At 37.1% G+C, this 15,106-nt stretch overlaps 1 protein-coding gene across 1 annotated transcript in view; it reads right to left on the reverse strand.

The window, feature by feature from the left end:
• Positions 1 to 10,169, reverse strand: part of LOC126828384 (zinc finger protein 862) — an 84,549-nt gene extending 74,380 nt beyond the window's left edge. Inside the window, exon 1 of the mRNA XM_050558162.2 lies at positions 8,158 to 10,169. Within this exon, the coding sequence (XP_050414119.1) occupies positions 8,158 to 8,392 (235 nt within the window). The 5' untranslated portion in view covers positions 8,393 to 10,169. The remainder of the gene's footprint in view (positions 1 to 8,157) is intronic.
• Between the last annotated feature and the right edge of the window lie 4,937 nt (positions 10,170 to 15,106).

The following is a 15,106-nucleotide window of genomic DNA, read 5'->3' on the forward strand; positions in this document are numbered from 1 at the left end:
GCATTTCCGCATATAGTCATTACCAATAGTTCTAAGTGCACGCCAACCTGTAAAACAGGTCTTTACACACTTTTCCATCATTACCAATTACTAGTCTGCGGGTTCACTAGTCCGTGGGTGCACTAATCCGTGCATTCACTAGTCCACTAGTCTGACTCTATAAAATACTATAAATATGAGTATTAAAGAAACCCAGTAGATATGGTGACTGATATCACCCTTCGTAAGGCGATAACCCAACATCACGGCATTTTAACCCGAAATCACAACATTTTAACCATTATAGCATATGCCCTTCTTCATTAGCCCACTTGGAACAAAATAGTAGGATGTTCAAACCCCATTTAAAATTCATTTTCATACTTTTCTGCACCAATCGGACTATTGAAGATAGTCATACGCAATGCAGAGTGCTATGACGGAAATTTTCTATGGACTGTGGCAGGGCGGAGGATCTGGCAAGGGATAAGGTATAGTTGTTCGGGTCATACGAAAAATCAAGTCCTCATGTACATATTGGCATGCACGTAAAAGACACTCTGACAGTTGTAATTCAATATCAGAGTAGGCCATAGTGCCGCTATCCGTGCAAAGTTTCCGTCATAGTACACTGTATATAGTGTATGCCTGTCTTCATTAGCTCACTCAGAGCAAAACAGTAGGATGTTTAATCTCATTTAATTTTATTTAAATTTCCTACTTTTCTGCACCAATGGGACTATAAAAGATAGGCTGGCAAGCGGACGAGTGCACCCGTTGACTATTGAGCATCATTTACTTGAAAACGTTGAGAGAACCCTCAACGAAATGTCGCTTTAATTAAAATAGTAATTGTGTTTTTTGTTGTATCATCGAGCCAAGTGAACGTTAAACCCCATTTCTCTCTCTCTCAATTTTGATACCCAAAAATTTGACAAAACAAATAATGATTGATTGTCGGAACTGTTTCATAAAGCAAAGTTGTTCTCTACTAAAAGGTTATCACTGTCCAAATGTTCGGAGTAGTCCACACCTAGGCCGACTATGCATGAAGTGTTTTTATAATTAAATTTATTAAATATAGTACCTTGCACCAGTAAATATAAAATTAATGATCCTTTCACCAGTAAATATAAAATTCATAGGCCGACAATGCATTAAGTGTTTTTATAATTAAAGTTATTAAATGTAGTACCTTGCACCAGTAAATATAAACTTAATGATACTTGGACCAGTAAATATAATATTCATGATCATTATTTATATAAGGCCTTCATCAACCTTGCACCAGTAAATATAAAATTAATGATCCTTGCACCAGTAAATATAAAATTCATGATCATTATTTATATAAGGCCTTCATGTATGTTTGTACAAGTGTACATTCTTGGAATTGTATTACCATTAACAACATGGAGATCAATTATAATAACCTTTGGCCTTGTTCATGAATCCTTAAATTTTTGAAAATTTAGTTCTTAATATGAAACTATCTAAATAAAATATTGCTTAAATCAATGTGTGTTGTTAATGTCATTCAAAATGGCGGCTGTCTACATATACAATATATAAAATAGGTCATGAGTCGATTGTTGCCGTTTTTTTATTTCGAATTTAAAAGTATAACACTTAATTATATAAGTTGTAAAACCATATAAAAATAAAGGTTGGACCAAGACTAGTTCCATTTTTTTAAGTTATGAATCTGAAAAATAGATAATAATGACCCAGTCAATTATTAACATAGAGATCTACTCTAGCTATATGAGTCCATATATTTATCGTCTCTCGATAAAAGACCTATCTCTGAAAATTAAAATTCCCCGATTTGATTATTCTTTTAATATAACGTAATTATGTAACCTCATATAAAATATGGTAGAGCGTATACAAACAAATTATATGAATAGATTCATTATCAGAAATATTACAGGCCTTTCAAACGAACAGTCGCCATTTTTAGACCTACATAGATGTACAAATATATTTTTATCGTCTCGGGCAAGGTCACGATCTGTTCACGGTTGATGATTGTGTTTCAATCGGTTTATATCATATTATTTCTATTCACATTACAATATTTTTTTATAGGTTACGGTTATTGTTGTTATTTATCTAAATTGCTTCAATTATTTATTAAATATTTTTTGTTTGTTCGTTTGACCGGAACGTACGGAATTCTGGGATTTAAAATGGCGGCATAGGTTATTATTTTTCCCAAAGAAGAAATGATGCCGTGATTTAAAGTTAAATAAAGCTATTCCACACATACACACACGATTTTGGATTCAGCAAAGTAAAGTTGAAGGTAAGTGCACTTTTTATGCGAACTTCCGTTGACAGTATATCGATAGATCTAATGTTGATAAAAAAATAATCTGTCCGTGGAAAAAGTTTGCACGCAACTTTGTATATCAGACAGTCAGTATTTGTTTTTAACACGATGCAGTTACATTGTCCGTAAACCATACTATTCATAAACAAAATCAACATTGCTTTAAGTTATCGAAAGTAATACTGGTTCCGAAATTGTTTTTTAAAAATCTGGATCCAAAAATTATCAAACACATAACTTATTTATTAATGATGTAGACTGTTAAACTTCAGACTGTGCTAATTATAATATAAGTACATGTAGTATTTTCTAAACATTTTTATGGGTGTTTCAGGTTGGGTTTTTTTGTTGTTATTGTACTGATATTTTTGCAAATTTAATAATGCATAATGCAAGAGCTAAATCTATATCTTGTACGTAGGTTAAGTAGGTATTTCTTGAGACCGTAAATGTTAAATTTTTTTATAAGATATTTTAATGTATTAACTTGCTAAGTCTATAATCAAGTCTCAATGCCATCGGGTGCTCGAGATGTTCACAGATTCAAACACTGGCGGTTAATGTTAATGATTTAATTTAATTGAAAAATGGATAATCAAGACTTTAAGCTGATATACATAGGCCTATTTATATGATATAACATTAAATAACAAGTTTGCCCGTACATACTTGTACATAAAGGTTTCAGTCCTACTCCCCTGCTTATTTTTTCTTGTGGTGGCCAAGAAAGTTCATCAGGATTTTCTGGCATGGTTCCTCTTTTAACTGGTGCAAGACAGAGGGGCTGGTAATGGCTAATGTACAGTTGTTCGGATAGGACAAAAAAACAAGCTATTTTGTACACACGGTCCAGTCAAAATTTCCATCACAGCACACTTCCAAGCATTTGTCCAACTTCTTTAGCCCAGTTTGAGCAGCACAGTATGATGTTGAACCCCATTTCATTACAGATCCACAGTAGGTTGGCTGTCAGCCCAGTTGGAGCTGAACAGTAGGCCGTTTAACCCAATTACGTTTTTTTTGGGAGTATAAAGTTGCTTTTTATTTATTTTGGTTTTTTTTACAGATCCTACATGTATATTTGAGCACCCTTGGTGGCAGTAATGACAAAGAAGTTCTAAAAGGATTTATATGGGCTTTATAATGAAAGTTAGACAACACTACTACTTGCCAAACACTACTACTTGTCACATAATGTAATGATATAAATATATATGTATCTATGGTAGCACAAATATCATCAGAATGTAGGCCAAAGCTTTACAAGCATTGTAGGCCTAAAATACTTTGTCTGAACTTTTGACAGTCAATTCTTTGATGACTAGTTAGTTTAGAGCAGATATCCTGTCACAGTATTATATAACAGCTCTTTGGCTTAAAGTTTAAACTGAGTTGTATCAGTGAGTTGAAAATCATCTGTGTTCCTGTTATTGCTCCCTGCTGCAGCCAGTAAACAATAACCTTTTGCGTTCCTTACAAATCTTCCAATTTTTACTGATAGATCAACCATAGCAAAGATCTCTATTAAGATTATATTTGTAATGTGTGTAACAAATTCTATGACATAGGTATAATATTGGTGTAGTTAAGTATATACCATATTTATGCACACATTTCAATGTTGGCATATTATTAGTCTCTATCATCTAGAAAAAAATATTCTATATTCTACGAATATTAGTGTGGTTGCGTTGTCAACATTTGAGAATAATCGGCCATAGGCTAGATTATCCGGTCTTTTACATTATCATAAACAAAGTCTAAGGGAGGTAACTAGTCCTAAAACAAGATGTTGACGCCCATGAAATTTATATAAGAATGCCATTTCTGAAAATCCATTTGATTGCATTGTCAGTTCAATATCCAACACTCTTAATGTTTTTTATTGTAAAATTTCTCTCTTCATGGGCCATATCTATGTTGGTTTTTTTTATTGAATTCTAATTCGTCATCACGATTCATGTTTGTTTATAAATGCAAGTGTTATTGACAACTGTCCCAGACCCTCATTATTTATATGGCCCAACTTTTCTTTGGCGTACACTGGCACGGTATTAGACTAGGATAACAGTCCCGAAACTCGTGGAGTTGAAAAACATTAGTCTTATATACCGCCTCTACTTAATTATGGATGTAGGTCGGAAAAATGTAAAATTTGGCAATTTGACTTATACTCAACATCGATTTATACCCTGTATGGTAATGTGATGATGCCCCCTCTTCCAGACAAGACAAAGGCTATAACTGTTTCAAATGACAAGTGCTAAATGAAGTATTTATGTGGTCTTTGGTGAAAGAAATGAAATGAAATGGGGTTTAACGTCCTACTGTTCTGCTCCTAACCTGGGCTAATGAAGACGAGCATATGCCATACAGTGTGCTATGAGGGAAATTTTGCCTGGGCAGCGGGGCTACGGCCTACTCTTATATCGAATTCCAACTGCCAAGGGATCTTTTACGTGCACGCCAATGTCTACACGGGACCTCGGTTTTTCGTCCCATGACGACTAGACAGCTGTCCTTGTCAGTCCCTCCGTCCTGCATCACTGACAAGGGAAACCACGCCGGAAAATAAGGATGAACTTTCTCGGCCAATATAGGGATCGAACACCCGATCTCCAGGCTAGCAAGCCAGCGTCTTACCCACTTAGCCACTTGATCCCCCCCCCCTTTGGTGAAAGAGAGAGAGAGAGAGAAATGGGATTTACCGTCCACTCGACACAAACTAGGTCATTTCGGGACTAACATATATAGTTTAATTTTTTATTTACATAATTCGCTTGCGCGTAGGGGTCTTTAGCAGTGGGAGGAAACCGGAGGACCCGGAGAAAACCCACGAGGTTGGACAGGCGACCCTACTCCTTGCCACGTACAATCGGGGATTCGAAACCACGCCAGTTGACTCAATGACAGACTTTATGATACAGAGCGCGCACGCTAACCATTCAGCCATCCACCCCCCCCCCCCCCCTTTGGTGAAAGAAAACAGAGCTGTGGCTAGTGAAATGAAAGTTTAACGTCCTACTGTTTTGCTCTGAACTGGGCTAATGAAGATGGGCATACGCCATACAGTGTGCTATGTGGGAAATTTTGCCCGGACAGTGGCACTACGGCCTTCTCTTATATCGAATTCTAACTTCAAGGGGACCTCATTTTTTTGTCCCATTTTAATGACTAGACAGCTGTCTTGTCTAGCCCTCTGTCCTGCATCACTGACAAGGGAGAACCACGCCGGAAAATCTGGAGTAACTTTCTCGGCCAATGCAGGGACCTCCAGACTAGATAGCCAGTGTCTTACCGACTTAACCAACGTGATCCCCGTTGTGGCTACAATTCCTGGATTTGAAGGTCAGGTATGATATGAAACGAATATTTTGAACCGGTTCACCAATGCAACCAATCCGTGACGGGTTAACTGATAGAGGGTTACATCCTTGATATAAATATAGTTGTCGCGGGTTTTAAAAATAGAAATATATATATAAAGGTAGCTCAAAATTCATCTCTACATGTACATAGGCCAAGGGGGGATCATGTGGCTAAGTGGGTAAGACGCTGACTCGCTAGCCTTGAGGTCGGGTGTTCGATCCCTGCATTGGCCGAGACAGTTCATCCTGATTTTCCGGTGTGGTTTCCCATTGTCAGTGATGCAGGACGGAGGGCCTGACGAGGACAGCTGTCTAGTCGTTTGGATGGGACAAAAAAAAACAAGGTCCAGTGTACACATTGGCGTGCACATAAAAGATCCCCTGGCAGTTGGAATTCGATACAAGAGTAGGCCATAGCGCTGCTGCCCGGGCAAAATTTCCCTCATAGCACACTGTATGGCGTAACCTTTTGCGTCTCTTCAAAATATTTCAAATCTTTTGTCATGGATCAACCATTGCAAATATCCGTGTTACAATTATATTTGAAATGTGTTAAACCAATTCTGCAACACATGTAATATTGGTGTAGTATATATCTTTGTTTATACACCCACATATCAATTTTGGCCCTGTTTGTCCGTACACTGGGTGTGAAATGTGAATCATTCCGATTGTGAGAGGACAAGCATTATCAATATACAGCTTTTCAGGATTTTGCCTTCCTTGGTTAATTCTCCCTTTTTCAAATGCAATAGATGCTGTGTTTATTCTTAATTGATCTTTTTCAAATTTGAGTTACACACTGGAATCATGAGAGGACGAAACCTATTAATATTCAGCATTCCACAACATTCCATTCCAGTGTCGGCCGAGATAGTTCTTAGTGATTTCCAGACTGTCTGGACAAAATTCCATAATAGGACACTGTATAGCATATTTCCATGTCATTAGCCCTGTCGGAATAGGACATTAAACCCCATTTCATTTCACTCATTCCAAAGTTAACTCCTATTCCATCAATACCTTGAGCAAATAAGATAGAGGCTATAGGTTTTGGCCCAATTTGGTCTATATCCCAGTTTTTTCTTTCTTATATGCATATCAACACTTTCATAGCGCTAATGTAGACCTTTTTCTTGAACATTTTCCCTTGTCAGTGATGCCGGACAGAGGACCTGACATGGATGGCTGACTAGTCATACGGAAGGGACAAAAAAACCAAGGTACAGTGTAAACTCAAGTGTGTGTGTGTGAAAGATCCCTTGGCAGTTGGAATTTTATATAAGAGTACGCCATAGCTCTGCACACTGTGTGGCATATGCCCGTCTTCATTTCTTAAACAGCTGTGGATAAAAACTGTTAATATTTAAATGTGTATTTTGTATTTTATAACATTATATTTTTGTCTTTTAAATAAAGTATATGTATACATACTTGTAGTATATTTTGTCATATAATTCTGCTAGATTTTTAACTTTTCTGTGCAATACATTTAGAATTCTGACTGGTTATGGGTAGATAGAGAGCAATGGGGTAAAACATCCAATAGACATAAACTGTCCTTTGGGACTAAGTGATTCAATTCAAGTTGAATAATTCATCCGCACCAGGAATCTTTAGTAGTAGGAGGACCCAGAGAAAACCCATGTTCAAGTTGGGTGTGGAAACAAACCACTTGACTCAATGACAGACCTTATGATCTAAAGCGCACACGTTGGACCACTCAACTTTTAGCCTCACCCACGGGTCAGGAAAATTTGATTATTGGTTGAATGTACTTCCCATTTACTGCCGCAAATAATGAATAATTTTGAAGGTTTTAATGGTTGGTTATATTTTCGTAACTTTGCTCATCAAAATTTGACATTAGAATGGCATCCGTCAATGATGTTAATTTAATGTTAGATTTACGTTATAATGGTCGGTTAGATATCCATCATTTTGCTCATCCTTTTAACGACAATTTAACGTCAGGAAATGACGTTAATCTAGCGTAAAGTTTACGTCATTTTTACGTTATATTTACATCATATTCTGACGTAAATCTAACGTAAAGTTTACGTCATTTTCTGACGTAAATCTAACGAAAATGACGTAAACTTTACGCAAATTTTACGTTAGATTTACGTCAGAAAATGACGTAAAGTTTACGTTAGATTTACGTCAGAAAATGACGTAAATATAACGTAAAAATGACGTAAAGTTTACGTTAGATTAACGTCATTTCCTGACGTAAAATTATCGTTAAAAAGATGAGCAAAATGATGGTAAACTGACTGACCATTTTTACGTAAATGTAACGTAAAATTAACATCATATTGTTATGTGGGATAGTTCATATCATTTAAAAGGTTAAAAACATTACTTAGCTTAGACCGGTCACGTAGACCGTTTACATTCCATGAAGTTATCTTAAGCATTTTGTAAAAAGAAAATAAGGGGGCGTAGGAATATACAAAAATAATTTCAAATTACCTTGAGTCGGTATTAATCCATAGTTAATCCGTAAGGAGTATAAATTATTGAAACATACATTATGTAGTCCAGTGGGAATATACATTAAACCAGAGAAATAAACATATAATGTAGAAACGAATACATAATATATCCTGATATGTCCATGTAAATCGATATCCTGTGTATATATACTCCATAAAAACACACACGATCCAGGAATGAATAAAACATCAAAACCCGCTACATTCCACATGTTGACACTTGAATAACAAACTAAAAAGTTTAAATAATGGCAATATATAATCCACAAAGAAAACACTTTAAACACTGATACCGTTATATTCTGTCACGCCACGAGTACAATACACACTAACAAAAACACTGTAAAGTAACATGTTGATATAATGAACTTAAATTCTTCGTTCCCGAATCACTGACGACTTTCCTTGTTGAACATTTAGTTCTTGACTGGTCACAGAGGGTAATCTTTTATTGGGGCTGGCGGATTTAAAAAAAAAGCGTCATAACGTTCGTTTCGTTGTTTAGTTAATTGTTCAAGTCTCAATCTAGATGCAGGTTTATCTATTAAGTATTTTCTATTAAATTGATTTCTCATTCGTTTGTTATAGTCATACGTATTTATTTTGTCGCCATTCATTTTCATCCGTTTCGTCATGATGATCTATTTCTACTTGTTCGCCTTCACCCGTAAACACCTCAGCTTCTGACATCTTTTCAATCGATACATTACTCGCACCTTCTTCTGTCTGATTTTCACTCACCTCTGTAGTTACACCTGTTTCTATCTCTCCTGTATTTTCACTGTCGACTTTGTCCGTGTTCGCGTTTTCGCTCACTTCAGAGTCTGGTGTTGTCTTAGCGTATGTCTCATCGGTTGTATCTTTCTCGCAGACACAAGTAAATTGACCACAATTTACACACTCTATTGCTTCACATGTACGTCTTGTATGACCAGAAATATTACATCTATAGCAAACATAGTCAGGGCAATTTTTAACTTCATGTCCAGATTTTAAACAATTAAAGCACACTCGGGATTGATCGTCATGTTTCACATAGAAAGATCTGCCATCAAACCTCGTAGCGTATGGAAGACTAGCTACCTCAGTGGGGGGAATTTAACTCTCACATAACGTGTCCCATCAGCTATATTTCTGTCCCCGTGTTTATAAAAACGTTCTCGTATCTCACTAACAGGGGTTACTTTCCATGCAGTCAGCTTCTCGTAAATCTCTTCGTCCGAAATGTAGTGAGGTATATTCATGAATGACACAACAATAATCCTATAACCAACATAGCTCACCTCTAATTGTTTACCCTCTATGCATAGTCCTTCTTCTATAAAAGTAGTAAGTTGTTCCACTGTATTAAGAGTCACTTCATAATATCCATGCATTGGCACACAAGCTGAAACTGTATCAAATCCACTAACTTTTTCAATCTCGTCAATAAGTAATCCGACATTGAGGCGAATATCTGAAACTACTTTCACTGTACATTCCTTTAACCGTCGATAACTAGATCGTTTTGTATCCATTTCTGTAGACATAATGTCCGGATCACATATCTATTACTCCATAAACTAATAAAGACTTGCTTGCTACACTTGATAATCCGCTAAAGACACAAGAGCTCTCTCAACACACGTCCTCACTGTACGGCGGTCGAATGCTAGCTCGGGCTAGCGCCTTACCCACCTAGCCACCTCGGCTCCCGATAGCGTATCTTTTCCCCTCAAAATTATGAAATATTTTACGCGGAAAATCTGTGTAAACTCTATTGAAGCTGCAGTTATTTTTCATCTTCGATGTGAAGCATTTCGGAAAATTGGGGGAGGGGGCTATCGATTTTCACTGTTATTCGTCCATTTCTTGCACAGATGTGGACGCAGCTTGCTTAAGGAATCCATGTCGTGTGTGTGTGTGTGATGGGTCTTTGTTGTAATTTAATATCTGAATTATCATTTCCTGTTTCTCGATCCAATCTCAAATAAAATAAGATATTGTTTATAAACCAATACAAACACAAAACAAAACTTTGTTCAACTGGTGTATTTCTATATTACTTAAATATTATCAGAATAATTTACTTATAATTTAAATATCTTTAGAGAAAAAATGCCCTATTACTTCTCTCAAAAATATCGAGAACGGATATTGCAAAAAAAGAGGCTAAATCAATCGATGTGGTCGTATTAGGGCAAATGCACGACAACGTAGCCTATTTATTCATGTGAAACATCTAGAACAATTTGCTTTTGTACTTAAAATATTTTATTAGTTTTGACAGAAAAATGTTGTCATGTCTGACGGATTATGAAAAGGGCGAGATTTTACACGTCCCCAATGAGCCACCATATAGTAAACAACGCCATCTGTTAGCATAATGAGCATTGGAATTATGACTCCCTTTTAACCCGATGTGATAAGTCATAATTCTAACTCTCATTATGGTAACCGGTGGCGCTGTTTACTATATGGTGGCCCATTGAGGACATGTGAAAGTGTGCCTTTTTATATAACCCCAAAACATGACATTTTTCTTTCAAACGTAGGTACAAAAGTAAATCATTCTCTGCAATTTTGACAGAAAAATTAGGCTATTATATTCTCTAAAGAAAAATAAAGTATTTTATGTGCAATAGTAAATTATTCTGATATTATTTAAGTAATCTGGAAATACGCAAGTAGAGCAAAGTTATTTTTTGTGTTTGTTCATAAACATTATTTCATTTCACTTGAAATCGGATTGAGAAAAAGGAAATGAAACGTCAAATGTAAAAGTACAGCTTCTAGGTCCATAAGATTTTCGGAAAAGGGGGATGATAACTCTGGAACAGAAGGTCAGGGAACACTGATGGACGGCGTAAACCGACAGGGCTCATTCTCTCATTGCCCCAACGATTTACATCGAACAAGAATTAAATCTGTTAAAGGTAGGTTACAAAAGGTTGCATACTGATGGGGTTTCGGACATAACCTAATTCGATAAAAAAAAATCTGTTAAAAACTATAGCCTGTATCGCGTTCACAATGTTTTCGGAAAATTAGGATTACTCTCGAACTGAAGGTCTGGTGCTCACCAAATTCAAACCAATCCAGGATATTTCGATCGCTAACGCATATTTTAAGTTTTATCTAAAATTGAGCCAGAAACTTCGTGCAGGGTTCATACCCAAGATGCTGCGTTCCGATATAGATGCACATGCCAGATCCGTCGACCATCAAGGCATATTTTAAATGTCATCTAAAATTTGGTATATATATATTACATGCTTTGCCACTATATATACTCAACCAAATTAAAAACTTGACACTGATGAATTTCAACAAAAATTTTTTTCTGGTAAGTGAAATAAATTGTAAAGTGTTTCTAACGATAGTAAGTAGTAAGAAGCCTTTAATTTCATAAAATTGTAAAGTCACGTGGATCACGTGACTTTTGAGCATATAAAGATGAAAATCCTGAAAAACACGTGCAAACACAAACTCGTGAGGTCAATCGATGCAAGTTTGCTTAAACTGAACACGCACACGTAACTTGAACTGGAAAAACCAATTAAAATTGTTATTTTCATCTTTGTTAGAAAATGCCGCGCCTTTCAAATGTAGAACGTCTACGTGCTATAGGTAGGCTCTATGCTGGTCAGTCTGTGGTCACTGTTGCAAGAGCCTTTAATTGTTCACGCCAGACAATAATTAATCTTAGAATGAGAGTGCTTCAAACTGGAACTATTGCCGACCGCCCAAGGGCGGGAGCGCCACGTGTGACGTCACTCCAGGAAGATCAAGCAATACGATTACGTCATCTTAGAAACAGATTTGTCACTGCAACCTCCACAAGTAGAGAGATGTTTGGTGGAAGGGGAACTGCACAAACTGTTCGAAATCGCTTGCAGACTGCTGGTCTTCGAGCTAGGAGGCCCTATAATGGACCAATATTGACACCTCTTCATCGCCGTAACCGACTTGTGTGGGCCACAAGACACATAAGATTTACTCAAAGACAGTGGAATTCGGTTGTCTTTAGTGACGAATCTCGATTCACTTTGAGATTTGCCGATGGCAGGGCCCGAGTGTACCGCAGACGAGGTGAACGTTACGCTCAAGTATGCGTCAGAGAAGTTGACCGATTTGGTGGCGGCAGCGTCATGGTTTGGGGTTCTTTTTGTGCACATGGACGTTCTCCTCTTGTTGTTGTCAAAGGGAACGGAAATGCTGTCCAGTACAGGGATCACATTTTGCAACCTGTTCTTCTTCCGTTTATGCAGAGACATGGGCCTAGACTAACGTTTCAACAAGACAATGCTCGACCCCATACAGCAATTGTTACTAGAATTTTTTAAGAAATGCCGTTGTCCAAGTCCTGGATTGGCCGTTGATGTCAAGGTCGTCTGTGCACAACATAACACAAACATAGTTGCCTTAAACCAAATATTAAAAACCTAGTCCCAAAAATCGCGAGTGTCAAGTTTTTAATTTGGCTGAGTATATATATATATGTTACAATCAGGCAATGTGTACAATGTCTTTATAACCCTAACCCCCACCCCAACCCTTACCCTAACCCGGCAATGTACACATTGACTGGTATATTTCAGGCATTGTACACATTGCCTGATTGTAGACATTGACTGTCACATATACATGCTTTGCCACTACATGTATTGCCCCGTCCCTTTACGCAAATACATGTAGTGGCAAAGCATGTAATATGTATGTGTTTACTGGATTCCTTGACCTCAAAAACATAGGTATAGACATCAAGATCACTGAAATCGATGCACTTACAGAAATTTTATGGACGAGAACGTGTTTTATGACGCCTATTTTGATTTTTTTAATTTTTGGCGGGAACGTCTGGATGACGTCGTGGTTCCCGTCATTTTTGAAATCAGCATACCCCAAAACCCCCATGGCCAAATTTTCATGCTTCTTTCTAGAAGTGCACGCCCATTTCACCTATCCGCCCCACTGTTTTAATAAACTATTAATCAATCACTAATTACAATACATTGCAACGAATTGCATCGAAAGTATACATAGTTTCTTGTCAACAAAAATCACATACACGAGTTATCTCTCATGAACCTCCAATTTGGGCACAAAGCAGCGGGGCTTCTTAAACTCAACTAAATTGTTATTTTGTGTTTCCACAGTCAACATTTTTGGAGTTATTGGGTGTTGTTTTGGAGTTATTGGGTAATTCGACGTGCCCTGCCCTACGTTATCATAATCATGATGCATATATACTCTTAAAAAAAGTAGGGGATATTGAAATGCAAATACCAATGCAGTTTGCGATATGATAAATAGTTATGGACATTTGAAATGCTTTGAGAGTATGTTCACAGATGAAGAACTTATCGCCCCAACAGAACCTCTGAGCTCCACATGCGACACGCAATAGCGCCATACACGTGGGAAGGGTTCATTGTCAAATTTGACACTTCAAGGAAGGGTTGATGAAAACTGCCGTGTGCTGGTTTATCTATCCATGTTTGCTTTCCTATCGGTTCTTGCATAAGATTTACTGTTTAGCGTATCTTTGCTTTAGTGTGTTACGTTTAATTTGATCGGGGGACGTGTTCGTCGACGTCAACGGACAACACTGCAAGAATTGGCCATGGCGCTGCAAGAGGAGTGGGTCAGATTGCCCCAAATCGTGATTAGGCAGTTGATTAAGAGCATGCCACGACGAATTGCTGAATGTCTGAGGATTGGTGGAGCAATTACTCATTATTGAGACAAATATCAAAAACGTCCATTTTTACTTTTGACTGTGTATCTCTTTGCGAGTGAAATAGGGCCGTCAGATAAGCCGCCCATATTATGAACTGTTTATGTTCATGTGTAGGCAGTTGGCCTGTTATTAACATACACTGGTTACCTCTAATAAAAACAGCATTGCATTTCCGCAGTTCTGTATATCCCCTACTTTTTTTGAATAGTATATATATTTGAAATGAATTCCGGTAGTCTTTCAAATAAATACACCGGTGATTACTCGGGTCCCTAACAATATCCATCAAACCACACCACCACATTATTAAAATAAATGATGTGCAAAATCACAAGCACTTTGGTCTTTTCTTCCAACACAAACTTAAATGGGATATCCACATAAATAATATTTGTAATAAAGCATCAAAATTAATCAATTGTTTAAGATCCCTAAAGTACAGGCTCAATAGAAAATCACTTTTCGTAATTTACCATTCTTAAATACTACCGCATTTCGACTACACCGACATTATTTGGGACAGTTGCACTGATCACCTAGCGAACCAATAAAAGCACCTTCAACTTGGCGCCTTACGCACTATTTGTGGGGCTGTAACGGGAACCAGCCACCGTTTACTCTATCTGGAAACTGGTATTATTCCTTTGAATGAAAGAAGAAAAAGACACAAATTACAAACAATATGTAAAATTATTAATGAAACGGTTTCAAATTAGTTATCCAACCATATAATTTTAGAAGTAAACCAGAATTAGATGAAATATTCTGCAGAACATCTCTCTATTACAATTCATTCTTTCCATCAGCTATCCGTCTGTCCGTCCGTTCGTCCGTCTGTCACATTTTTTGGGACATAATAACTCTCCTTCTATATGAGCTAAAATGCCCAAACTGGGTGTAGGTGTTTATTCGGTCAATGCCTTGATGGAGTTCGAAGATGAGCATTTTCTGCTTAGGGTAAGCAGAGATAAGCAATTTGATTGGTTGATGCTTTGGGACACGATAACTTTAGTTCATTTTAAGTAAGAGTGATAAAACTTGGTGTATAGTTTCATTACATCAATACCTTGACTGAGTTCGATAATGGGCATTTTCTGCTAAGGGGTAAGCAGAGCGATAATTAATTTGATTGGCTGGGATTTTGGAACACAATAACTCTCTGCAGAACATCTCTCTATTACAATTCATTCTTTCTATCACCTAT

The sequence above is a fragment of the Patella vulgata genome, chromosome 7 (assembly GCF_932274485.2).
Source record: "Patella vulgata chromosome 7, xgPatVulg1.2, whole genome shotgun sequence".
NCBI classification, from domain to species: Eukaryota; Metazoa; Mollusca; class Gastropoda; family Patellidae; genus Patella; species Patella vulgata.